This window comes from Didymosphaeria variabile, assembly GCF_027946475.1.
Source record: "Didymosphaeria variabile strain IMI 356815 chromosome Unknown scaffold_6, whole genome shotgun sequence".
In the NCBI taxonomy this organism is placed as follows: domain Eukaryota; kingdom Fungi; phylum Ascomycota; class Dothideomycetes; order Pleosporales; family Didymosphaeriaceae; genus Didymosphaeria; species Didymosphaeria variabile.
Genome location: NW_026611625.1, coordinates 2,725,279 through 2,751,019, shown reverse-complemented (window position 1 = coordinate 2,751,019; position 25,741 = coordinate 2,725,279). Strand labels below are relative to the sequence as shown.

At 54.9% G+C, this 25,741-nt stretch overlaps 9 protein-coding genes across 9 annotated transcripts; 5 read left to right on the top strand and 4 right to left on the bottom strand.

The window, feature by feature from the left end:
* Positions 1 to 2,143: 2,143 nt before the first annotated feature.
* N0V89_008806 (uncharacterized protein) lies at positions 2,144 to 4,367 on the top strand (the record flags this gene model as incomplete). The annotated part of the gene is given in 2 exon segments (XM_056217559.1): positions 2,144 to 2,886; positions 2,906 to 4,367. The coding sequence occupies 2 exon segments, from the start codon at positions 2,144 to 2,146 to the stop codon at positions 4,365 to 4,367; spliced, it is 2,205 nt and encodes a 734-aa protein (XP_056069115.1).
* Positions 4,368 to 4,820: 453 nt separating this feature from the next.
* Positions 4,821 to 7,030, top strand: N0V89_008805 (uncharacterized protein; the record flags this gene model as incomplete). The annotated part of the gene is made up of 5 exons (XM_056217558.1): positions 4,821 to 4,837; positions 4,888 to 5,643; positions 5,692 to 6,549; positions 6,597 to 6,722; positions 6,781 to 7,030. The coding sequence occupies 5 exons, from the start codon at positions 4,821 to 4,823 to the stop codon at positions 7,028 to 7,030; spliced, it is 2,007 nt and encodes a 668-aa protein (XP_056069114.1).
* Positions 7,031 to 7,724: 694 nt separating this feature from the next.
* Positions 7,725 to 8,571, top strand: SEC4 (GTP-binding protein; the record flags this gene model as incomplete). The annotated part of the gene is made up of 3 exons (XM_056217557.1): positions 7,725 to 7,754; positions 7,872 to 8,139; positions 8,249 to 8,571. The coding sequence occupies 3 exons, from the start codon at positions 7,725 to 7,727 to the stop codon at positions 8,569 to 8,571; spliced, it is 621 nt and encodes a 206-aa protein (XP_056069113.1).
* A 920-nt stretch (positions 8,572 to 9,491) lies between these two features.
* N0V89_008803 (uncharacterized protein) lies at positions 9,492 to 11,409 on the bottom strand (the record flags this gene model as incomplete). The annotated part of the gene is made up of 3 exons (XM_056217556.1): positions 9,492 to 9,759; positions 9,852 to 10,969; positions 11,245 to 11,409. The coding sequence occupies 3 exons, from the start codon at positions 11,407 to 11,409 to the stop codon at positions 9,492 to 9,494; spliced, it is 1,551 nt and encodes a 516-aa protein (XP_056069112.1).
* An 891-nt stretch (positions 11,410 to 12,300) lies between these two features.
* LET1 (26S protease regulatory subunit 8) lies at positions 12,301 to 13,520 on the bottom strand (the record flags this gene model as incomplete). The annotated part of the gene is made up of 2 exons (XM_056217555.1): positions 12,301 to 13,235; positions 13,286 to 13,520. The coding sequence occupies 2 exons, from the start codon at positions 13,518 to 13,520 to the stop codon at positions 12,301 to 12,303; spliced, it is 1,170 nt and encodes a 389-aa protein (XP_056069111.1).
* A 741-nt stretch (positions 13,521 to 14,261) lies between these two features.
* Positions 14,262 to 17,809, top strand: N0V89_008801 (uncharacterized protein; the record flags this gene model as incomplete). Its single annotated transcript, XM_056217554.1, has 4 exons — positions 14,262 to 14,424; positions 14,480 to 17,265; positions 17,315 to 17,477; positions 17,529 to 17,809. The coding sequence occupies 4 exons, from the start codon at positions 14,262 to 14,264 to the stop codon at positions 17,807 to 17,809; spliced, it is 3,393 nt and encodes a 1,130-aa protein (XP_056069110.1).
* A 1,508-nt stretch (positions 17,810 to 19,317) lies between these two features.
* Positions 19,318 to 20,990, top strand: N0V89_008800 (uncharacterized protein; the record flags this gene model as incomplete). The annotated part of the gene is made up of 3 exons (XM_056217553.1): positions 19,318 to 19,503; positions 19,558 to 20,531; positions 20,633 to 20,990. The coding sequence occupies 3 exons, from the start codon at positions 19,318 to 19,320 to the stop codon at positions 20,988 to 20,990; spliced, it is 1,518 nt and encodes a 505-aa protein (XP_056069109.1).
* Positions 20,991 to 21,985: 995 nt separating this feature from the next.
* On the bottom strand, positions 21,986 to 22,945 carry N0V89_008799 (uncharacterized protein; the record flags this gene model as incomplete). The annotated part of the gene is made up of 1 exon (XM_056217552.1): positions 21,986 to 22,945. One exon carries the CDS (start codon positions 22,943 to 22,945, stop codon positions 21,986 to 21,988), a length of 960 nt encoding a protein of 319 aa, XP_056069108.1.
* Positions 22,946 to 23,981: 1,036 nt separating this feature from the next.
* Positions 23,982 to 25,509, bottom strand: N0V89_008798 (uncharacterized protein; the record flags this gene model as incomplete). Its single annotated transcript, XM_056217551.1, has 2 exons — positions 23,982 to 25,479; positions 25,505 to 25,509. The coding sequence occupies 2 exons, from the start codon at positions 25,507 to 25,509 to the stop codon at positions 23,982 to 23,984; spliced, it is 1,503 nt and encodes a 500-aa protein (XP_056069107.1).
* Positions 25,510 to 25,741: the final 232 nt, after the last annotated feature.

The window sequence follows — 25,741 nt, the reverse complement described above, 5'->3', positions numbered from 1 at the left end:
TGAAGCTATCCGCACGGCTCTGTACGGCCTGTAACGGTATCTGGGGCAGCTGTCATAGAGTGACGTGCCGCTGCTGTCGGTTCAGAGTGTTCACGGTAGCCCCGGGGCCGAGCGCGGACGCTAGTCCATATATGGAAAGCACGATTCAGGGTGCCGTTTTGAAGTGTATTGGTTCTGGTTGGCGAGGTGCATTGCTGCGATTCAATCACACCTCCTGCTTGAGCCTTCTTAAACAGCACCAGGAGAGCAGGTTTCCATGTGCTGGGTAGACCCTTTTCAGGTGCCTGTCAGTGGTCGCGCAGCGCTCAAAATAGGTCCACAGCTGAAGAGAGCGCATGAAGACGTTAGCTATCAGCCTATTACTCAGAAACGGTTCGTGATTCAGATACAGAGAGACCAAGGCATGCTGCACACAAGGATGCGATACCCTCGGGCGGCCATGAAACTGGTCGAGCAAATGAAAGTAGATGAGCTCTATGCAAGCCCAAATCACGGTGCTCATGTCTGCCTATGGTATGCATACTGCAGAGAGCTATGATGGATGCTCGTGAAATATGTTTATCTGAAAACACAAAGCGTACACTAAGACGCTCTCATAAGCACAGAAGGACGTAGGAACGGGCGAGCCACCGGGATTATGTTGTTTAATGCAAACCAAGGTCCCCGAAAAGCATGTCTCGCGCTTACCTACATGAACGCCCTCCGCAAAGTGGAGTCGCTGAGGTCCGTCGGCGAACCGGCGAGCGAGGTCACGGGTCTAGAAGAGCAATCGAAGGGCAGCGAGGACATGTGGGTGTCCCCAGCGGCACACTTGACACCGCCACCTCCGTTGCTGTCTGAAGCTTGAACCTGGAGCATGCAGGACCGATGAGGTAACGCCCAGCACCGCGAACACTGTGAAGTCCGTCGAGTTGCAGTTCCGTCGCCGGCCTTAGACAGCGTCCTGTGGCTTTCCTAGCTGGGACGACACGGTGATTGCAGCTCGTGGAGGCCATCGTTCCGCGCGTGTAAACAACAGCAAGTCTGTGTGTCTATAGACTCGATACCCCTTTGCCGTCATGGGACAGCTCACGGCGGAAAAGGCGGCGGTAGGTCCACCTGTCGCATGACGATGCGAGCTGCAAGCGGAAGGTCTCGGATTCAATAGCGCTGAAGCTTTCCGTCTATTTTTTGTCGGCGTGAAAATGCTCGACGAGAACGGGCTCGAATGGGCGGACCTGTACTGGGTGTCGGGTCTGAAACACCCCCGTGCCTGGCCCAGCTCGTTAGCGCCACATGGCGGCCAAGCGACGGCCATGCAGCTAGCGGCGCGCGGGAAGCCAAAAGGTAAATTCCTCCTGGGGAAGCCGACGTCTACTCTGGGACCGTTCGCCTGCAGGGGCAGCACCGAACGTCTCACAGCTCGCTCCAACGGCGCCGCTTCTGGCGTGCGGCGGCGTGCCAGCACATGCACCCCCGGGCTGCCGTCTCGGGCGCTGAGGTCGCTGCTGGCCGTGAGAAGCGACGAGAGACAGGCAGCAAGACAGGACAGGCACAAGAGGTGGACGAACGGCGGCCAACGACGTAGAGCCTCCTGTTCGCCGGTGGGGCTCTGTAGACCCAAATCGGGCGCGCGTGGATCATTGGACCCGCTCATTGGGCCCGTACCTGCATATCCAATGGCGCTATGTATCTACACCCGTTTCAGAGCGCTTCGACCGGCTCGACCTCACTCCACACCCTGCCAGGTACCTGCGACGGACCTGCCATGGGGCCCGCTTCTGACGCCTGTGGGCACGGGAGCGCGCGACAAGGGCACCCCGTTACCACTCCGTGGCTGAGCACTACACTCGATTCCCCAATCACCGACCATGCCTCTGACTCCGTTTCGAGCACCCGTTTCAAGTCCGTGCCTGGGGAGAACAATCGCTACGTATATCTATCTCTGCTTTGTCCCGCCGTAACGTGCTTCCTCCTCCTCATCACAGCATTCACTCTCTTATTTGGTATTCCATTAAGCGTGTGGGAGACAAAGTCATTCGTTTTCTTTGTCTTTTCTTCAGTGTTTAATCTCAACATCACTCTCATTAAGCTGGTATACACCACTTAACAGTCTTGGTACTGTTGTCTTTCGCTTCTCGACTATACTTTACATCAATTCATAATGAGGGCTTCCATTGCTCTTCTCTTTTCTGGCCTTGCCGCCCAGCAAGTTGCCGCCCACTGGGACCGTCAAGCGTCCAACTACAACACTCCCGGATACAACAACAACGAGTGTACCGACAAGCAGAAGGGCGGATACGACTGGTCTGACCTGAACGATGGTGACAAGCCCGGCAAGTACGACGACTTCAACTTCGGAGGAGATTGGTCTTGCTCCACCAAGAAGTTCGGCAAGCGTGACCACCTCTCCAAGCGCACTTTCGGAGCCAAGGCTATCACCAACTCTTGCGGTAAGGAGAAGCCTGCTTCCTTCAGCTGCGACCAGAAGAAGGAGGGCTTCTCCTTGACCCACATCGACGTCTCCGTTGACCACGATGCCGACCTTGACTTCCACTACAAGATGAAGGATGGCAGCGTTTGCAAGCAGCGCGCTTCCTGCAAGAAGGAGGGTACTACCGTTCAGAACACCCAGTGCGGTGGTGCTGAGTCCGTCGATGTTTACCTTGGCAACTCCAGCGAAGGCCGTGACGACTGTGAGATTGGCTTCCACCAGATCGGCTTCGACTGCAACCCTGGAGAATCATACACTCCTCCTCCTGCTTACACCCCTCCGGTGACCTCTGAGGCCCCTTCTTCCAGCTCCGAAGTGCCGCCCACGGAGACCACGCCCCCTCCCCAGACTTCCGACTCGCCACCCTCCGGAGTCCAGCAGCGAGAGCGTCAGCATCAAGACTCCTATCTGCGGTTACGGATCATGCAACAGCGGTTACACAAACTCGACTGCTCCTCCCACTCCGCCTGAGACCCCGGTCAGCAGCACCCCGGTTGAGTCGACGCCCGCAGAATCTACTCCTGCTGAATCTACTCCCGCCGAGTCCACCCCGGCTGAGTCTAGCCCGGCTTCATCCACCCCGAGCGGCGAGTGTGGCGGATACGGCCAGCCTGCCTGCGAGGCTTCGTCTACTCCCGCCGAGTCTACCCCTGCCGAGTCTACCCCTGCCGAGTCTACGCCCGCCGAGTCTACTCCTGCCGAGTCAACTCCAGCTGAGTCTAGCCCGGCTTCATCAACCCCTCCCCCGTCCGAGACCACCCCCAGCGGCGAGTGCGGCGGATACGGTCAGCCTGCCTGCGAGGCTTCGTCTACTCCTGCCGAGTCTACACCCGCTGAGTCAACTCCCGCTGAGTCGAGCCCGGCTTCATCCACCCCGAGCGGCGAGTGCGGCGGATACGGCCAGCCTGCCTGCGAAGCTTCGTCTACCCCCGTGGAGAGCCAGCCCGCTGAGAGCACCCCCGTTTCTTCGGCACCTGCTGACAGCACCACGCCACCAACGGAGACCGCCCCAGCAACCTCCTACAACGGCACTGTCCCATCTTCCCCGGTCTCTTCCCAGCCTCCCACTGTTACGCCTCCTCCCGGTGGCTACACTCCTCCCGACTGTCTGCCCAAGTGCCTGAACACCTGGCTCAAGATCAAGTCTGAGTGCAAGGACAACACTGACTCTGCCTGCTACTGCAAGGTCCCCGATCTCACCGACAACGTCATCGACTGTGTCAAGGCTTACGGTACTGAGGAGGAAGTCCAGCAGGCTCTCTCCTACTTCGTCGGTATCTGCGCTCCTCAGATCCCCGAGAACCCTGGAATCATCGGCAAGTGCACTGACGTGCCGCTTGCGCCGCCCTCTGCTCCTGTCAGCTCTGCGCCTGCCAGCTCTGCGCCTGCCAGCTCAGCTCCTGAGGCTCCCGCTACTTCCGCAGCTGGTTATACTCCTGCTACCACCGCTGCTGGCGAGACTCCTGCTACTACCCCTGCTCCTGAGCAACCCACTACTCCTGCTCCTGGACAGCCTGAAACTCCCGCCACCACGCCTGCTCCCGCCCCCGAGCAGCCCAGCGACATCCCTTGCACCACCATCACCTACGGTGGCTCTTCGTACACCGTGCCCCAGGTCGGCTTCACGACCGAGACTCCTGGAGCTCCTGGTGCCAACCCAACCGAGCCCATCGCTCTCTATCCGGCTGCCCCTACGCCGGCTCCGGCTCCTGCCAACCCTACCGCTCCCTACCCGGTCGCTTCGGGCGCATCTGGCTTCACCTCCGTCTCCTACCCAACTGGCACTGGAGCGCCCAACACTCCTCCTCCTTCGGAGTTCACTGGCGCGGCCTCTGCTCTGAACGTCAAGGCTGGTATGGTCTTCGGTGCCGCCCTCGCTTTCTTTGCTCTGTAAATGTGTCCGACTGTCCGGGCGATAATGTTAATGGACGTGCATACCTTTTCTTCAAGCATGTTCAAGGCGCACTTTGGGAAAATCATTTGGATGGATGGATGTGAGAAAGAATCACAGCATCACTATTGGTAATGCTTATTTCCCAGTATTTCCTAGTGTTACCTACATAGACTGAAATCGTACATAACTATAAAGAACATTGATTCCTTCATTCGCGTGGGATATTACTTGGCTCGCAGTGAAATGTGCTCATGATTGAAAGCCGAAATGGCGTCTGCTTTCGTGAAGTTGTGACACGGGAGTGCCGCGTGCAGGGATCGCTTGTTGTTCGCCATGATTGGCCGAGGCTGTCGGCGGCAGATCGACGTCACTGAGCGCGCGGAACTCGCCATCCTGGTCCTTTCTTGTTGATCCTCTTCCACGAGCTTGGGAACCCCACGGCGGCAAGCAACCATGAGTCTCGTGGTCGAGTACGTTGCGCGTAACGCTGTCCAAGTACTGCTTCGCTAACAATAGGCAGTCAGATCCGGCGCATCGACAGCCAGCTCGACCGGTTGCAGCTGTCGACAGCCAACGACGACGGCGCATTTGCAATAGCCGCCGAAGACATCCACGACCCACACCGAGTAGCGCGCATTGAACAATTACAGCGGCTGATCAAGAGCTTGTCAACGACCGCCTCGTCGAAGCATTCCCTTGTGCCAGCGAGCAGGATCCGGTCAATACTGCAGGAAGCGGATATTTCCTCGCAGTGTGCGACGTGCGCGTATTTGTTTGAGCAGGATGATTCAGGCAGTCAACATAGGCAGTCGGCCTACGCCCACGTGTCTTCCTACGAACACGAGCTCGAATGGCTTCTGCTGAGCAAAGCTACCACGCAGGCCTATGGCTCCGTCCTTTCCACGATCCTCGAACAGACCATTCCGCTTGAGGATGATATATGGTATTGGGATGACATAATCTCGACTTACCGCTTCGCTGGTCTCTATTCGATCCAGACCTCTCCCATTCGGCTGTATAATTGGTCTAAAGATGTTTATCGCGATGTAAAGGACAAAGGAGGACGGCTGGCGGTAGACGGCTGGAGGGAATTCTACTCGCTCGTGAGGGACACAATCAAGGATCGTAATGTCAGAGAGATTCAACGGAGAGTTGTCAGCCCGCTCGGTGTGGCGCGGAATGAGGGCAGAAAGAAGAGCGCTGCTTTGAGGCGGATCAAGATGAAGAATGCCAATGCTCTAGGACTTCTGCTAGGCGAAGGTCTCGGCAGCGAGAGGTAGGCTTGATGCTCCATGTGCAAGCCAACAAAGCTAACTGTTTCTAGCATAAACGATGAAGGCTTGCAGTCGCCGGGCCAATATGGCACTTCAGAGAAGCGGCATCGATGGAAGAGCACAGTAGCGAAGAGCATCGCACTCATGGACGCCGTCATACACAATGTCAACGACGCTGATCTACATGTCGATAAGTTCGACGATTCTGTCGCGGCCACTACCCAAGACGATCATTACTATGAGTTACACGAACCCTCAGGAGAACGCACTGCGACATCGCTCAAGCCTGCTGACGTTGTCGTGAGACTGGACGGCCTCCTCAGCCACGCTCTACCCGCATACACCTCCAATTTCCAAGCCTCTGTCCGTGAGCAGGGTCGACCATCACGTCTCGTTCGCTACTGGTTGCCGGCTACGATAGCTCTCGTCTCATCCACCACCGTTCTACGTATCGTTATTAACCGCAAGGAAGAAATTTTAACATGGGTTCGCGAATTCGGTCAGACCGTCATTGACTTTTGGTCGAATTGGGTCATTGAGCCCACTAAGAAAGTCATTGGCACCATCCGGCATAATGAAGACAGCGAGGTTTCAATACTCAGCAAACGAAGCCTGCAATCCGACAGAGACAGCCTCGAGCGTATGGTTGTAGACTTTGCTGTGCAGCATCCCGAAGGACCTGCTCTCAACGAGACTCAAATCGCCGATATCCGCGCCAAAGTACGCGAAGGAGACTTGACGCCTGTCTTGAGAGCTTATGAAAAGGATATACAAAGTCCTGTGAAAGGGGCTATCATGGGTAACTTGGCCAGTGCGCTATTGATACAGGTACAAAAAACAAAGGTCGATGTGGAGGTGGCAATGAGTGGCATTGATTCGATCTTGAAGAGCCAGGAACTGCTGTTTGGGTAAGTTTTCGGTACGCTCACCAGGTTCGTTGACTGATGTTTCGCAGGTTTATTGGTTTGACACCCGGTGTGCTCGTGACTGTCGGTGTGTATAGGTGGTTGAGAGGCGTCTTCAGTGGCCGAAAGGGTGTCAAGCAGTGGGCGCGACAAGGCCAGCTTCTACTCATCTTGAGGTACGTCACTTTCACCACCGTTTTAGGATGCCAATAATACAGGCTGACGTTTTCCTAGAAACATCGACCGCATTCTCGTCGGAGCTACAACGAATGAGTTCGGGGAGATCTACTACCGCGATCATGGTCTGCTGCTGTGCGAAGTTCACCTACTGAGACAAGAAGCCAGCAGAGTGCTTCCACGCCGTATCTTTCACGAATTTTTGCAGGAGATTGATGAGCTAGTCAACATCCAATCTGGGCTGGAACGGCAGCAGAAGGTGGTTGAGCGGATACGATGGGCGTATTCGAGGTGGTTCACCTCTTAGAAGGTTGTAGGTAAACACAAAGGGTTGTACATTAACTGCGCCTTGCTTGGCAGGGTGTAGTGGCGGCATTATCTCAGATTAAGCATAACCATGTATCCAGTATGGAAGATCCGGCTATCAAGCCGTTGTATCTCGACTGTCAAGCTATGACGGCGGCCCTGCCCGTGTGAAGGTCGCGAGTCATCTGAGCCGGGACCCGTGCTCTCGTATCGAAACATAGTACAGGTCGGCTACAGGACATTTGGTCTCGAAGCGTTGAGAAGGGGGTCTTAGATGGTCTGTCCTGAGGTCACCCAAGCAGCGATGCATGACCAGACCTGTGATCTGACACCGCATAGCCTGCCTCCACGTGCCGTGGTACTGGTTCGGCAGGGACCTGAATGAGGTGTGGCGCATGTGTCTTGGCACTTGCGCTCGAGCAGCAGCAGACGACGTAGGTACCCACGCTTCACGATCACGACGCAGCGACGCAAACAGATTGCCCCCGAATCCTCGCGACGCACACACTTCCACGACCGCGCTCCGAGACTGCTGACTATACGCTTCTCACACCCCGGGCCTCACCGCGGCTATCTCCCTTTCGGCCATACGTACACTACACAGCCCGATTCAACCCCGAAACCAACGTGGGCGGGTGCAACACCGCAGCCTACTTGTAAAGACGACCCGCGCGACCTAGCGCACACATACCACCATGGCAGGCACACGCAACTATGACTTCCTCGTAAGAGCACCTCTGCGCTTCTGGCGACTCGCATACCCTTGGAACCACGCAGCTTGACCGCCCAACCCTCCGCCCCTCTTTACTCTGCTCCACCCTGCTAATCTGCCGATTATACAGATCAAACTGCTCTTAATCGGCGACTCAGGCGTAGGCAAGTCCTGCTGTCTGCTACGATTTAGCGAAGACTCCTTCACGCCGTCCTTCATCACGACCATTGGAATCGATTTCAAGATCCGGACCATCGAGCTCGATGGCAAGCGTGTGAAGCTGCAAATATGGGACACAGCGGGTCAGGAGCGGTTCCGCACCATCACCACCGCATATTACAGAGGTGCTATGGGCATCTTGCTGGTGTATGATGTGACGGACGAGAGAAGTTTCAACAGTATGTCGCTCCTAAGCTGGTGCCTACATTGCGCGTTGCCATACTATGGTGCAAAGAGCACACTTTGGAATTCCTATAGAGGATACAAGATGCTGACACACACTACCAGACATCCGCACCTGGTTCTCCAATGTCGAGCAACACGCCACCGAAGGCGTCAACAAGATCCTCATCGGTAACAAGTGCGACTGGGAAGAGAAGCGCGCCGTCTCCACCGAGCGCGGTCAAGCGCTCGCAGACGAACTCGGCATACCCTTCCTCGAGGTCTCGGCGAAGAGCAACATCAACGTCGATCAGGCCTTCTACAGCTTAGCCGCAGATATCAAGAAGAGGCTGATCGATAGCGCGCGGACAGAACCCAGCACGAGCAAGGTAGACGTAGGGGCTGACGCGAGCGGCTCGGGAGGCGGTATGGGTGGCAAATGCTGCTAAGAGAGGGAGCGGGTGGAGCACGCACGTTTTGGCTGCGTTCGATGGTGCTCCCGCGACAGTGACGGCAAGAGGCTTATTGCCAAACCCATTGCGTATTTCCGCGGAGAGGCAAGGCGGGTTCAGCACCGCGTCACTCAAGGCACGGCACTGTCGATCACGTTGTGTGACATTTTGTCGCATGTCAGGAGCGAGGCACGCGCACATTTCCTCATTCCCCTGTCTTCCAACTTTTCTTGAATGAACGTTTCTGCTTGTTTCTACACATTGGAGTTCTGGGGACCGGCGGGGATAGGCCTGGCTGTCGGTATGTTGGTTCAGACTATACTACCTTATGTTTGTTAATGGCATATTGTACATTCAATTCATCCTCCCCTTCGTCATGTGTGATGTCAACCCATCATGATCCAGGACTTCACCAATCATAACACGATCGCGATCCTACATCATCATAGCGCCAACCAAGACATTGACGCCACCCACACGCTGCGGACCGGCCGAATTGACTCGCTTGCCACGCTCGTGGCACACGACCCAGGGGTGCCGAGACGCATATAGGAAAGTCATATGCTGTTCTCACAATTGCATGGCAATGATGCGTGGTACGTCTGCTTGCGGTGCGTCTGGTAGGCAGTACAGTGAGACAGCCCGGAGTTTTCTCCCGGTCACTGATCACTGGACCAGGTAGTTTGGTCTGGAACAGGAACTGTTCGTCGGGTAGGGAGGCTTGAAATGACTTACGGGAGGGTGGAGTATGATTCAAGGATGACACGTGGGAATTGCGTAGGAGAGAACGGTATCGAAACATTCAACATACAGATTAGATTTGAGGCTCAAGCCGATGTGCACCGTTGTATTAGTGTCCTCTATTCTCCTCCTGTCTCAATTTTCCCTTTCTGCACTTCTCTCTATTGACGTTTCCTCTACAGACTCGCCTTCCCCCTGCTCTCAAATGGCAAAACCAACACCAATAGCCCGCTCGCAAGAAATAACGCCCCGCTCACATAGACGGGCGCACTCGTCTCCAGGTTCGCAAACATGGCCACGATGGGCGCCATGATGCCGAAGACGCGGTTCGCAGAGGCCGTGATGGCGTTGCCCGTGCCGCGGTCCTTGGTGGGGAAGATCTCGGGAGTGTACGAGTAGAGCACCGCGTACATGATGTTAGACATGAAGTTGTAGGCGCAGTTCCTTTCTTCATGTTAGTAGTGTATTGTGAGAGGGAGGAGGGAAAAGGAGACTCAAGAGAAGGCTAGGAAGGGAGAAAGGATGGGAAGACATACCAACCCAGCAGACTCGCCGAGTTCAGCGCCGTAGTCGAGCAGAAGAGAAACACGCCCGTTAATACCGTGCTCGCAGCAAGTGTCTTTTTCCGCCCGAGACTCGGCCGCTCGACGAGATATCCTCCAAGCAGACATCCTGGGATACCTAGCACGGCGATGATCAGGCTGTTGCGGTACGTCAGGTATGTGGAGCCGTCGCCGAAGTCTGCGCCTCGCGTGGCTTGGATGAAGGGGAGGAAGGCGTTGTACAAGGGAAAGCCGAGACCGATGAAGGCCCAGACGAGAGTTATGAGGGTGGTGCTGTAAGCCAATTTGGGTGTGGCGAAGAGCGCTTTTACGTGGGTTAGGTTGATTTTCTCCAGGTTGCGTTTTACGGCTGCGGTAGCGTGGGAGCGTTGCGGTATAGTGCCTGGGGCGGCGAGGGTGTTGCAGGCTTGTAGTTCGTCTAGGGTAAGCGTAGAGGTTTTGCCGTTACGGCGTGCGACTTCGTGCACGACTTTGACAGCTTCGGCGTCCTGTCCCTTGCCCATGAGGAACTTGGGGGACTCGTAAATTGTAAAGAAGATGAAGCGTCCGAAGAACATGGCCATTGCCACGCCGCCCAGCACGATCATGAAGTACCGCCATCCCATGTTCATGCTCTTCGTGCAAGTGTTTTCCGTCTCTTGACATGTCAGATCACCTAGTAACGGCCATGCAACCAGCGTAGCGAAGACCTGCGCGAGTGCCCAGTCGATAGACAGAACAGTCAAAAGCCATTGATGGCTCCCAGGTAAGAATTCCAGGAAGATTGCCGAATCAACAGGTAGATTCCCGCCTACACCAATACTCCACAGACAAGCGAAGATACCAATGGCCGCAAAATTCGGCGATCCAGCAGCAGCGAGGCCGAAAACGGCGGTGATACCTATCGTGAGATTAAAAGCCCAGCGGCGGCCGAAGATGTCGCAGCCAAAGCCCCAGAAGAGAGCGCCGACTAGGAGCCCAATGTTCTGTGCGAGAGTGAGGTAGGGAGCTCGGTCAGGCTTGAATTCGAGACGGATAGGCGGGAGGATGAGGGAGGTGGCGATGGGCCAGAGGTTGTCTTGCGCCCAGCCAAAGCCGACGACTATGAAAAGCTGGGGTTGCGTTAGCGCGTGTAGGTATATTGAAGTCGAATGGAACATAAGGCGAGACTACAAGGCAAATTTTGGCGTGTTCGGCTTTGATTCCAAGTTTGTGTATGCTTTGAAGGGTATCTTGCAAATGTTGGTGTAACTCGAAATCGGGTTGGACCCAGATATGCATCTTGATACTGCTGCGACCGGGACTATAAGTTCTCCCAAGGTACCGTCCAGGCAATAACGCGGTCCAAATTTTTCGAGCACGCGTCAAATGAAACCTTTCATCTTACCTGCCATTGATACCTCCCCATCCCAATATCCTGAATCGCTTTGTTCAACACCCTGGCCTTAGCCTCGTATACGGGATCCACAGCGCCATCCCCCAGCACCGCATCAGGCGCATCCTGCAGCGCATTCACTACTATCTCTTCGCCCTCCTCGGTATCCCTACCCATACCGAATGCACTCGAGCTCAGCAGGCCCTCCCTCTCTTCAAGTTCGTGAGCCACAATGCTGAACTTTCAACGTTCAGCTGCTCGCAGGTTGCGCGGCAGCTAAACGGAGCGTGGCAGGGTTTTATTATAGGTCCGATGTTGTGAGGTAGGGAGAGTTAGTCCATGAGTGATGTTGGAGCTGCCTGCTTTAGCTTAGTGTGGAGAATCCTGGCCGCAGGTTGGCGTTGAACACGCGATGTCGCAATTGGAGGCCGAGATTCGTTATCAGGTGTAACACGAAGTACGGAAAGAAAGCTTTGTTCGGACCGCGTGCAGCTCTGAGCTCCAGTTGAATTTGCGTCCTTGGTGATGAGATGACACGATGTGGAAGGTGACATCGCATTCCGTTGATTGATATTCGTACAGGGTTGAACGGGATTGATTATGTAAATGTTGGAGCATGCAGGAGCGTTCGACGTTCGAATGCAGATCGGCGCAAGGTGATGGTCAGCGGAACCCGGGATCGGCAGCGCTAGTGATAGGCTGGCGAACGAGTATCACGCCTATTCGAACTGGCATCTCTGTACGGCCTATCTGAGGACCACGCGCGTAGCCCGCAACAACCGTGGTGGAGAGCAGTCACCAACCTTGGAACTTCCTTGAGCACCAGTCTTGTGCATCAAGTTACGCCAGGATCGTCCATACGTGAGCCATCTATTCAAGTTCAAAATCAAAATGATCTCGTCACGGTGGTGGTCATCTCTGTGGCAGGCTAAGGACATTATAATTGTTTCAGGGCTTGTTCTCTAGCATGTCTACAGCGCTATGCTTGTTGATACATAGCTATGCGACAGCGCTCAATAAGCGTCGAAGCATAGCAGCCAGACAATTTCTTGCCAGATTCCCAAGAGCTTACTTCCAGAGCTTGCTGAGACTGGTCGCCTTGTCGTCGTGCTTATTGAGCACCTTTGCAGTCGCGAGATCAAAGTCCTCCTGCGTGACGTGTACTCTCCTCTCTCTCAACGCGTACATACCAGCCTCTGTGCATACACCCTTGAGCTCGGCTCCTGAGCAACCGTTCATCTTCTCCGCAATCTTGGTGAGGTTGATACCACGCGTCAAGTTCATGCTTCGGGAATGAATGCGCAGAATATCCGCACGGGCTTCGACTGATGGCGGCGGGAACTCGATCTTTCGATCAATTCGTCCAGGTCGTAGAAGAGCAGGGTCAAGAATGTCGAGTCGGTTGGTAGCCATGATGATCTTGATGTTCTTCGTGGGCTCGAAGCCGTCCAGCTGGTTGAGCAATTCCAACATGGTCCGCTGCACCTCCGAATCACCACCAGAACTACCCTCCACTCGGCTTGAGCCGATACTGTCGATTTCATCCATGAAGATGATGCTGGGTGCATGCTCTCGAGCCATAACGAACAGCTCTCGAACCATTCTGCTACCCTCACCGATGTATTTCTGCACCAGCTCGCTACCAGACACGCGAATGAATTTGCAGTCGGCGTGATGCGCTACGGCACGGGCTAGCAGCGTCTTTCCTGTTCCAGGCGGTCCGTAGAGCAGCACACCCTTCGGTTGTGCGATACCGAGAGACTCGAACAGTTCGGGATGTTGCAGACCAAGCTCAATAACCTCCTTGATTTCCTTGATCTGCTGGTCCAGGCCACCAATCATGTCGTAGGTACTGTCGGGGACCTTTTCTACCATCATCAGAGAGACGAGTGGGTCGACGGATGATGGGAGCATCTTCTCCAGCTTGTATGAGTCGCTCAGTAATGTGACGCGCTTTCCAACGGTGAGTTTGGCGATGTCCACGTTGTCAGATATGTCGACGACTATTACATGTTAGTCTTACCCAGATCCTACGATCATGGCCGGATCTCACCGTATTTGCCCTCGGGATGCACCTTTACAAGGACTTTCTTGGTGCCCATAACCTTCACGACCTCGCCGACATACGAGCCAGGCTGCTGCAGAAGACCAAGCTCTTCTCGCAGTAACCGCACTCTCGAGTTGTAGTCATTTCGCTGGGCTTCGAGACGGCGGAGAACTGCTTGGCCCTGTATTATCTCCAGCTTCATCGACTCGATCTTGTTATGGTAGAAGGTATCGAGCGCCATGACGGTGGCGGTCGCGGGGAGCTCGCCGGCGTTGTGCTGCTAGGTTTCGGAGATCTACGGAGTGGCTTCGATTGTACTGTGATGAGTGATCGCACACGGGCGACGGGAACGAGCGAGGCGAAGAGAGCGGGGTGATGGACAGGGCTGGTGTTTGGGTATTTGCTCGCGTCGATAGCTCTCTGTAATGACCGCCGTCACGGCGATTCTAAGCTCCCGGGCCGACTAAGGCTCCGGTATTGCGCTAAGCCCAAAGACGAAAGGGCTACCCGCAGGGCTCCTCCCATCCTGTTTCCCCACCAGCCCAACTTTCATGCGGTAGCTCGCAGATTGCATGTGTATGCTCGTTGAGGTGTCTTTTTGGTAATAGGGGAAGCTGCAGATGTAAGTTTTACCCTACCTCGAGCAGTGTTACATTTATCGGCTTTTTGAGAGGCTATCGCGGCTCTGCGTATTCTCGGAAAGGCCCCGGGAGCTTGCTGCATCTCGGTTCCTGGTATTGGTATGGATGGACAGCTGATCGGAATCCACACAGTGTCATCTGCTCTGTCGCGCCGCTAGACCCCTCCAACTCTCACTTCGCCTTGCTTTGTGACATGCAGACGCTGGCTTTGTGCTCTCCTCCTCGCCGTAAACGCCTTGTCGCAGGTGTCGCAGCGTTGTGAGCGGCCCAAGCACGAGAACAGTCAATCCAGTCCTACCACGCACCATCGACCTACAACATCGCGAGTCGCGTATATCACCATGGCCGAAGGCGACCAGCCCCCGACGGCGGGAAAAAGCAACCCTCCCTCCGGTAGCCTTTCGCGACGCACATCCGACTATGACGCCAGCTCTCCCTCTGCGAGTTACGCTGAGGCTGCGCGTAGAAGGCCGCAGATTCTTTCAGCACAGACAGCAGGATATGGTAACAAGGCTTCGTGGTTTCATAGTCAAGCGGAATGGGTACTAAGTCTACGCAGGGTCCATCACATCTCCCATTGACCGTCGACAATCACAATCGATCACCGACGCGTCCAACCCGCCGAAACCGAAAAAGCCCTCGATGAGTCGCCGCGCAACCTCGGCCAGGTTTCCTATCAAGGGACAAGAGTTCTCAGTTGATGACGCGCAAGATGAGGTCCACAAAGACCTTACCGAGCAGCAGATGCAGCAGCAACAGCAGAAACAAGCACGGCAAGCTCAGGGTCAGGGCCAGACGTTACGCCGCAAACCTTCTACCGTGCGACGTCGAACAGCAGCGCAGACGCCAAGTCTAGCAAGGGTGAACTCGCTCGAAGACGATAGTGTGGAACAGACAAATGCTGGAGCTCCCACCGACAATGAGGTGCAACCTGCTTCTTCGGGCGAAGACACGTTGAGAGCGGACGAGGAGGAGGACAGTGGTAATGGTGTTGATGAAGGCGACGGTGATGATGATGATGAGGATGAGGATGATGACGGGGATGCTAGCGACGCGGAGAGCTTCACGCTCAAGGACAGACAAGAGGCTATCAACGTCACGCATCCCTTCGGTATCAGGATCTGGAAGCCAGCTCTGTACAAGAAATCCCGGTCTGTCCAAAGGAACGCAGAGGGAGACATCCATTCGACACCAGGTTATCACGTCAGCAAGTGGCTGGTTCTGTTCAATATTGCTTGGACCGTAGTCTTCGGGTGGTGGCTTGCGCTCCTCGCGGCTGCGGGTGGTTTGCTCTGTGCCCTTTTTTGGTTCGTCGACAGTTGCCAGGAGTACTCCATGCTCCTGTTCCACCTCGCCGCATATGTCCTCTACCCATTTGGAAAGTACGTCAAGTTGCTTCAGGACGAGGCATATGCCGAAGAAGACGAAGGTGAAGGACGGAGCATCAGCGAATACGAGCAGTGGCAGAGTGGCGATATAGAAGAAGGTCGTTTGTTCTTCGGCCCCAGCGAAGGTGCAGGCTCCTCCCTAGTCGGAAGACGCAGGAACAGTATGGACTCCACAAACGAAACTACTAGCTTGCTAGGACGGGACGGTCGCGCCAATTTGTCTCACACCGACACTTCCAAGACCAAGAGGAGACTCTTTGGCCGTGGCAAGTGGAGCGTGGGACGAGTCATCTTCTTCGTCTTTTTCTACGGGGTCTTCTCACCAGCGCTGTTCCTCGTATCTGGTCTCTGTTGGTTCTTTGTCTTCACGATTCCCATGGGCAAAGTCACGCTTCTGCTATTCGACCATCTTCGCCGACACCCTCTCGCGCTCTCATTCCATTCCGACAGTGGCAACGTACGACGCCCAGGCGAGTCTTCTTCAATTCTTCTGTGCACGTACCGTGCTGTGGGCATCAAATACTGGAAGTATACCATCGACGGTACCAACATCTTCCTCATCAACCTCTTAGGTCTTGTGGCGTTCGTCATCTTTGACTACTTCGTTCTACATGAAACGCTCCACCTCAAGATCCCATTGACGGACACGTTCTTCCTCTTCGCCATGGCTTTGTTGTCAATCATCCCACTGGCCTACTTCATCGGGCAAGCTGTTGCATCCATTTCTGCCCAGTCTTCTATGGGGGTTGGTGCGACCATCAACGCTTTCTTCTCCACCGTTGTCGAAGTTTTCCTCTATTGCGTAGCGTTAAACCAGAACAAAGCGCAACTTGTCGAGGGAAGCATTATTGGCAGTATCTTTGCTGGTATTCTCTTCCTTCCCGGTCTGTCCATGTGCTTCGGTGCTCTAAAAAGGAAGACGCAGCGATTCAATGTCAAATCTGCCGGAGTCACGTCAACCATGCTATTATTTGCTGTCATTGGTGCATTCGGACCAACGCTCTTCTACCAGATTTACGGAAGCCATGAGCTGGTGTGTGCTTCATGTATCCGTCATCACAATGGTTTGGGTAAAGAGCAAGATTGCAGAAGGTGCTACTACTCTCAAACGCCGGCAGTGGACAACGAGTTCTATACACAGGCCGTCCAGCCGTACACCTGGTTTGCGGCTGCACTCCTCTTCCTTTCCTACGTTATTGGATTGCTATTCACGCTGAGGACCCACGCTGCCACAATATGGACCACGGAGGTTGACGAGAAGAAGGCGCAAGACCTTTCTATTAGCCAGCTCAGCCATAGCGGACACGCTGAGTTCCCAAGCACGCTTAGCAGACAAGCGACGAGCAACTCCGTGGCACGTGCTGATATTAGAAACAGCCAGCTGTACAAGCGCATCGTAGGTCAAACTCTCCAGCAGGTTGGCTACGGAGCTGAAGATGAGACATCCACTTCGACTGCGAAAAGGCCAATCTCGCGAGCCGACGGTCAAACAACACCGCACGTTGTGCCACCCAAGGATGGCGAACGAAGAACTCCATCTGCAAATTTCCATGTCGAGGGTTTATCGGAACACGACAACGAGTCTCTGGTGCGACAGATTACGGAGATTGCCGCACATACTACGGCGCTGGCAACGCGAGACGTCGTCAAGGCTCCTCGGAAAGCTGCCCATATGGCTACAACACCAGTAAAGGACAGACCACATCACCACCGGACTGCGACTTTTGAAGGAGTGGCCGAAGAACCTGCTGCAGTGCACGCAGCGGGTGGGCACGATGCTCCGAATTGGAGTCGTACGAAGAGTTCTGCAATTTTGCTTACTGCAACGATTGCGTATGCTATCATTGCTGAGATCCTTGTTAACACAGTTGACGTGGTTCTCGAGGGCTCCAACATCGATGAAAAGTTTCTGGGGATCACGCTGTTCGCGTTGGTACCTAACACTACCGAGTTTCTGGTGCGTATATCATTCTGCATCATATTACATTACTAACAATTCAACGCAGAACGCCATCTCATTCGCTATGAATGGCAACATTGCGCTTTCCATGGAGATCGGTTCGGCCTACGCTCTCCAAGTCCTTCTATTGCAAATTCCGGCACTCGTGTTCTACAGTGCGTGGCATAACCGCGCCTTCGATCCTGCGAAGGTCGTAGATCAAACTTTCTGTGAGTTGATTTGGGCCTTTGAATCCTCTCGAATGCTAATGTTACCTTCAGCTTTGATCTTTCCCCAGTGGGACATGGTTACTGTGATACTCTGCGTCTTTCTCCTCTCGTACATGTACGGTGAGGGTAAAAGTAATTACTTCAAAGGCTCGATTCTTATTCTCTCCTATTTTGTGGTCATCGTCGGTTTCTTCCTGTCTGGATTCAACGATTTCGACAGGATGGGCGTGGACCCTAACGATACTTTGGCCCTTGGTTCCCAATATCAGTCGATGAAGTTTACGACCTATGGGGGCGGCCTCGGAGGTGGACGAGGCGGACGAGCTTTTTAGAGAGCACGACCGTGGACGTTCTTGGACGGATTTGGGTTTTCAAGTACATTGCATTGATCATAATAGATATGGGCGGATCAAGTTGCGATCTGACGCGGTAGATAATTGCTTTTCTTGGGCACGTTCGGGGAAGGATGGGCGGGATTTGCATTTGGCAGCGCATAGCACAGGCGTCTTGGGAGGCGTTTTGGTGGTTCGATATCTTGGGCCTCACTCGATTGATCAAAGCATAATACTAAAGATTTCTCGATAGTTCGTATTGCCCGCCTGCATATTTAATGGGACTGGCTCCTTATTGTAGATGTTGACGAAGCCACGTCTGGGATGGACGGCATGTACGCATTAGCCGTATATAGGTATCCGCCTAGCATAAACAATTTTTCACTTCGTCCGACCGAAGATCCTATCGACATGCAGTGTATTGGGTCAACACGCAAATGCGAAGACCTACACAACCCACGAACATTGAGACTACTCGATCAGCTTCCGGGCATTTCACAGCCGGCAACAAGCATCAACACCTCATTGGTGTGCCTCACTCACCAGTCTGCCACGATTGGGTTTATGATCAAACAGGGCTTTATCTCGCACGCGCAGGTTTTACTTCGTACACCAGGCGTAGTAACACACAAGGAGAGTAGCGCGGTGTATGACGCCGTCAGACAAGGAATCCCTTTAAGCTCTCTGTCAATCCCACACGTGTCAGCGCGTCGACGTCTCGGCAGTCGCTTGTTCCGAGACAGAGGCCTGTTTGAGATTCGCGCCGTGTGCGGGAAGCGGTTGGCGTGGGATGTAAGGGTAGACGAAGCTCAGCCACGGCGATGTATAATCAAGGAACCGAAGTGTGTGCTAGAGGGGTCTAGCTACCGATGGGACCACCGGAAAGCATTGTAGGCGACCCGATCGAGCTAATAGGAAGCAGCGGAGTGCTATGGAATCATAGAGGATATCGCGGGGAGGCAGTGCTTGATCACAGCAAGCACGGGTTTCAGACACAGCGCAGGATTTCGTCCGCGCCGCAACGTTTCGCTGAGCGAAGAAGAATGCAAATCACCGAATCCGTGTATGCAAAGGTGGATTTGGAAGCGCAGGCTGATGGACGCATCATCGGCACATCAGCGGCGATCCTTGATGGACCGGGGCGTGCGCCGATTATCTTGCCGCGGTCGTCCGCGTCCATGTTGGAGTAGACCGGGGACTGCATAGACTAAGCATACCCGCCTGCTTCCTGGTTGTCTGGCATCCGTGATACCTACTTGACCTGGTGATTGCTGCTGAGGCGTGGAAACATCTGGAGAAGCGCTGGAACATCTGCACTGAGCTGAGCTGGACGGCGTGCACGCGAAGGCTGAGAGACGGACCGTACCCCGCGACTTCGAGCGGACGACGTCCTGTGTGGTGCTTCTCGGCGGCGACTTTGACTCGACTCGACAGCACGACGTATGACAACCGCCGACTGGACGACTGTCGACTAGCGAGCGCGCTCCTGTGCGTTGGGAGAAGCCATGATGGTGGGGCGACCGACACAGCGTCTCGCATGCGCCCTCTTCGCGATCGTGGCCGCCGCGACGACGATTGAGCCTACCAATTCCTCGGCGGGCGTGGATTACGGTAGCACCATAAATTTGCAGAACAAAGATGGGCAGAACACTACGACGTTGGTGCCTTTGACGCCGGAAGCGACTGAGAAAGATGTATGTACTCCACCCATTCCTCAGCGGGAATCGGATAGCTAATGTAAGGCACAGCTCGACGGCGCCCTCTTTTACACAACCGACTCCAACTCCAACAACATCTCGCAATCCGAAATAGCCTTCATATCTTGCGACCCGTCCTCCTACCCCGGCAACATCCACGCCGACACCGTCCTCTCCAACATCTACAACAGCGGCAAGCCCTCCGCCGCCATTCTCTACAGCACATCCACCGGTTATTGCAACTTCACCTCCGACGATGCGCAGCTGAACCAGTTCGCTATCTACAGCACGACCAATATGGCCGAGGCATCGAGCCAGAAAGACAATCTTACCGCCCTGACCGCGGGCGAGAAGCTCTTCGTGCGCATCGCCCGCAGTGAGCAGAACAATAGCGGCAATGATCCCAATTCGCAAACGCAGGGGCAGCAGAACCCGCTGGGTCCGAGCCCTTCTACCGCTGTGGCAATGATTATCCTGTACAGCATTACAGGTGTCATCACGGCGTTATTCCTGGTGATCATCGTCACGGGTGCGGTTCGCGCGCATAGACATCCTGATCGGTATGGACCAAGAGATGTGATGGGACGACCGAGGCAGAGTAGGGCGAGGGGTTTGGGCATGGCGATTCTGGATACGATACCTATCGTTAAGTTTGGGGAGAGGGAACAACCTAAGCCCACCGACGTAGAATTGGGCTCCACATCCGATGCCCGCGATGTCAATGCTGCCAATACGGATACCACCGCGCCGACGCCCACACCCGCCGCTACAGAAGAAACTCAAAGGGAAACGACGAGAGAAGCCGGCGTAGACCACGCAGAGGGCTTGGATTCCGGCATCGCTCCCGCTGCAGGCGCCGCTGTCGCTGCGGCAAATACGTCCGCGGAGGAGGGCCTCGGGTGCTCCATCTGCACCGACGACTTCGAGAAGGGCCAGGACATCCGCGTGCTGCCCTGCAACCACAAGTTCCACCCCGAGTGTGTGGATCCATGGTTGTTGAACGTGAGCGGCACGTGTCCATTGTGGTATGTCCATCTTCCTATCTTCCTTCCTCCGTGTCCCCCCTTCCGTTGCCCCTGCACAAGTAAGAAATGGATAAGAGGACGTATGCTAACGAGGGAATTAGTCGTGTTGATTTGCGCCCCACGACATCACACACTTCCACCGACGAAGAAGCCGCCGACTCCGATACCCTCGCCCCGCCTCTACAGTCCGATGAGCCCGCGAATCGTCGCCATTCCACGCTGCGCGACGTCCTCTCCTTCCGCAGCCGGCCTAACGCCTCGGCCGATGAGCGCATCTCGGCTTTACGGCGGCTACGCGAGCAGCGCCGCAACGCTAGCAGAGAGGGCGTAGGGAGCAGTGCGAACGCCAGCACAGACGATGTCGCGCAGGATCGAAGAAGGAGTAAGAGGATGAGCTTGTTTGGAAGGAGAAGGGGCGATAGCGTGAGGGAGGAGAGCCCCCGCTACAACAACAGGTGAGGCTTCCTCTAGTGCGCAGGCCGCCTCTGGTGCGCAACCCGCGAGGACGGAAGAGTCGCCAGCAAGAGAGGGCGATGACACCACTGCCGGAGCTGCGAACTCGAACGCGAGGAGCTAGGTGCTCCATCGCTCAGTACCTTTCGTGCACATATTGCTGTACCTTTTGATCTATTTGGCGTTCTACAGCTTGGATTGGGTCAGACCTACTTTCTTTCTTTGGATACCGACCGCATCTGGCTGCATGTTTTGGCGTTTTCGCTATGATTTAGGACACGATACGAACTTTGCTTACGTTGGCGATGAGCTGTACATGATTGGGGCAGGATATTTGTTGACGCGGAGTATATATTTGTGTTCTGCGTACGTACGATACACTAACAATTAGACATGTTCTCAGATTGAGTCTACACGCACTTGATGCCGCAAGTGACATACTTCTTCGCGGTTCAAGAAAAATAGCAAGTGATACTGGTCAATTGCATTGAAATTTGAATGCACATCTCTCTCGCGGATGCGTTCTACGCACAAAAGCTAACTACACTGAAGTACCGCTAGAAATCTATTTGCAATCCTTTCCCACACCACTTCACTACCGCAGTGGCATTCCCTTCTCAATCCCCTCCCCACCTTGCACGGGCTTACTTTCCGGACTGGCTGCAGGCGTCAACAACGAACCCGGCTCCGCATCTAACGCCTTCCCCTCCTTCTTTTTCTTCTGATTCACAAAACCTTTATCAGGACTATCCCACGAATGCCCAAACCACTCTCCCAAAATCTCCTCCACGCCCTCCGCCAATATTTGCACCGCCTTTTTCCTATTCCTGCTCCACTCCCAAGCGCGGTACCACCTTCCCGCCTGCACAGCCGTCTGCTCGCCGCCCTCGAGCCCGTCGAGGATACTCCGCCACACGAGCATCGTCTTGTCGAGCTCGTTGGGATGCGACACTCCTATCACGTTGACGCCGAGTTTCGTGCCGCCGACCTCGGAGTTAGACTCATGCTTCCAGGGGAGGCCGGAAGCGGGGTCGCCGCGGGGAGCCGCACAGTGCACCCTTTGAGACCCACGTCTCGAGCGCCCAGCGGATGGCGATGACTTCTATCTTCTCAGAGTGGGAGTCGCAGAATTTGGATGCTTCATGAACGGCGGTGCGGAGCTCGCGCGGCGCGGGGTGCCAGTCTCCCAGCCCGCCTATTGGAACGCCTTCGCGGCGAAGGAGGCCCATCCCCAAGCATGAGGCATTGGTCGTAACGTCTACACCGGCCTTGTGGAAGCGTTCGATGCCACGCGGGCCGCCGAGGGTTTGGTTCTGCAGGTTGAAATGCGCGTAGGATTGCACACAGTCTATGGGTTCGCCCGTCTCGCGCAGCAGCATCTCGGCCATGTCGCCCAGCACGTCGAGAGGGTAGCCGCAGATGCCGACGTAGCGGATCTTGCCCTCGTCTCTCAGCTTGCGCAGCTCGGTGACTGCTTCTAGGACTTCGGCGGCTGAGACGAATTCGATGTCATGGCAGTACACCAGGTCGAGATAATCTGTGTGCAGTCTCTCCAGACTGCGCTGTACGCTCTGGCGGACCCACCGTGCCGAGTAATCGAACTCGTCTCCTTTCACGCGCCCTACCTTTGTCAAAATCATGTAGGAGGCGCGAGGGAACGTCTCGCGGACGAAAGGTGTAGCGAGCGCATTGCCAAGTAGCTCTTCGGAGGGGCCGTAGTAGGGCGATGTGTCGAAGGCGCGGATGCCGTGTGTGAGGGCAGAAGTTACGAGACCGACGGTATCGAGGGCAAACGGATCGCTGTTAAACTGGTGGTTGAAGGTTGCGGTACCGAAGATGAGGGGCGGGAGGATGGATGAGAGGGGCGTCCGCTTGCCGTTCTCGGTCGAATAGGGAATAGGCTTCTGGCGCGAAGGGAAGGTAGAGGTAGAGGAGGGCTGTTCAGTGGGCGTGAACGCCATTGTCTGGGTATCTTCAAGAGGAAAGCGTTGGCGGGGAAGGAGGTTGTTGATAGCGGGGCAGGCCGTCCGGTATAGGGAGCGAAAGGTAGAGCCCGCTGCCTTTTCTTCTGCGATGGTCTATTTTGAGGGAGTACGGAGGCAAGCTCGCAGCGAGCGGCGCAGCTTGTTAATTATTCCGTCGGATGCATTGCGGTCTCAGGGTCTTGGTGTCAAAGTTTAGGTGGGCTATCCGCCTAGCTCCCACGCTGGTGCATCGCTGTCGCAGGCGCCGATGTCGTTTCCTGATGCACTAAAATGGCGCCATGGATTCTAGAAGAAAATGATTTGTCGAGAACGATGAGCTGCCGAAAACGGCGGGGGTGACCATAAACGTTTGGTCCCTGCAGAATCCATGTATGAAGATCGATCTTGGCTGCGGGTCAGGACTAAGATCTACAACACCACCTGATGGTGGATTATGGATATTTCGCATTTGATCCCCAGAGCGTGCATCTGATACGAGTTGAGTGTTATCAAGCACTTCCCCGTTCGACTGAGGCAGTGTATTCGATATCGCCTTGCACCTGACACTGCAGGTACGCGTCCCCTCTGGTGCGACTTTGACCCACAAACCCACGGCGCGTCTGCAGGCGCTTGGATCTTCTTCCTCTTGTTTGCAACTCTACCGCCCGTCTTGCGCGTCCGTCATCGAACACTGGCCGCGTCTACGTCGATCTTTGTAGATGATTAGTTTCCCCAATGCCACCAGTGTCGTCTTGCTCTTCCAACCACTTCACTCGAAGACCTGTCTCGACCCTCGAGAACATCGCCATGCACACGTCTCGCGCTCTCAGCAGCTCTAGGTCTCGACTCTTCTCAGCCAGGATCCGAAGAGTGTTCAAGATGCGAGAATATTCGCGCATGGTGTCCGTGTTCACTTTGCTGGAGGCTGCGTGAAGATGATGCGGCACTACCGTGGTAAATGCAGCGATAACAGGGCGCTTAATCATCCTGTTCACATCGTAAGCATATTCGGTCGTCTATCATAGTCGAAGACTTACCAACAAACCCCAATATCCCCATGCGGAATCAACCCCAAATGCTCCAACAACCTCTCCGCATCCCTAAAACAACCATGCACCTTCTGCGCCGCCAGTATCGCCAACACGTCCGCCGAAAATGGATTAACCAGCGGATTCTTCCCCAGCGAGAGAAACGCGTATATGCGGAACACAGTCGCGAAGTATGACGCTTCTACCGTAAGTACATGCATCAGATCCGAGCGGTAGAGAAGTTGCATTAGTTGCTCAGGCTTATAACGGAAGAGCTCGTTGTCACGCCACGTTTCGAGGCGTGTGAGGATTGACTGAGCTGCTTCGTCAATGTTAGACTCGCGAGCACTAATGGAGAGGACTTTCTCGATAGCCTCGGACTGAATGAGCGCGAGACGGATGCGTAAGGCGAATAGGTTGACTTTCCAGTCACCCTCCGCTGCGGCCACGGAGCCTAGCGAGTCCTGCGGGTTCTCGTCTGGGAAGGGAGAGCGGATGTCTTCTGTGCGGTGCGTGGTTGGCGCGTTGGAAAAGATGGATTCCTCCGTGTCCAGCATAAAGGCACACCAGAAAACACGGCGCTGCTGCTCAACGTCGACTACTTGAGTGGTGGCGGCGTTGGCGTCGCCCTGCTCGTATGCAAGGAATTGTGCTATCCGGAGAGCTGTTGATATGAAGATCCCGCTCGGTCGCGAATGCGACGAGGTTCTGATAAGCATGCCCAGTCCGAGAAGACATTGCACAAGACCCAAGGTTGGCGGCGCAATCAATAGGGCGGGAACAATCTGAAGTATCCTAGAGAGGTAATAGTCTGCTAGCTCGTTATCCATGGGCGTGGCCACGTTACTCTGTGCACGCGCGCGATGAGCGATACCTAGCACCACATACGCACTTGCCCACGCTAGTGCGGTGCCGTCTGAGTGCCCTTCGTAGCATATTCGGATGTGCTCCGCGATCTCGTTGGGCCGATAGAGTGCAAAGACAGTGTTGAAGTCGACCAGAAATTCCGCGAGCAACGAGGCTCCCAATTCCGGTTCGGGCAGGCTATCATTGCACATTGTTGTAGGTACAATATTGGTGTCGTCAATAGTGAGATTTTCCAGTCCAGCTGGCGGCTGATAGAGAGGATCTTGCAGCAGCGCCGCGTCTTGTTCGAAGTCTGCGGAAGGCTCGAAATCGTCCAGAGACTGGAGAGCAAGATCATCAGATGCTTCGTTGCTGAAAACGGGTTCCCCAGCTCCAGACATCGATGAAGCAGATCCTGTCATCTGGTACGTCCCTTGATAAGTCGTCGGATCTAGATCGGGAGAGGCCTCCATTGGGTATTGTTCGACTTCTGTGCGCAGATTGTCTACCCACATTGACAACGACATCGACTCATTTGGATCGTGTGGTGGCAGAGGTTGTAGCGGTTGACTTTGAATATGCGTCTGTATGTCGCTCCGCTCCCTAAGCAGATTCTCCAGGTTCTGAAGACGGCGTTCATATTCCTCGACTCGCTCCCTAGTAACCGTCAGTACAATTTCACAACATGATCCCAAGATATTGCGCTGGACGCATTGTCTGTTTCCCTGCGAAATGGCGTGACCATTCTTTTGACGCAGCGCTATCAAGACGCAGGGTACGTAAACTCCACTTCCAGCATACCTTCTCTGCGGCTTTGATCTCTGCTTCCGCACATAAGTAGTCGTGCACTCTTCCTTCAACTGCGTACAATGTCTACACTTTTTGGCGCCCTCATCCCATAAACACCTCCTCTTCCTCT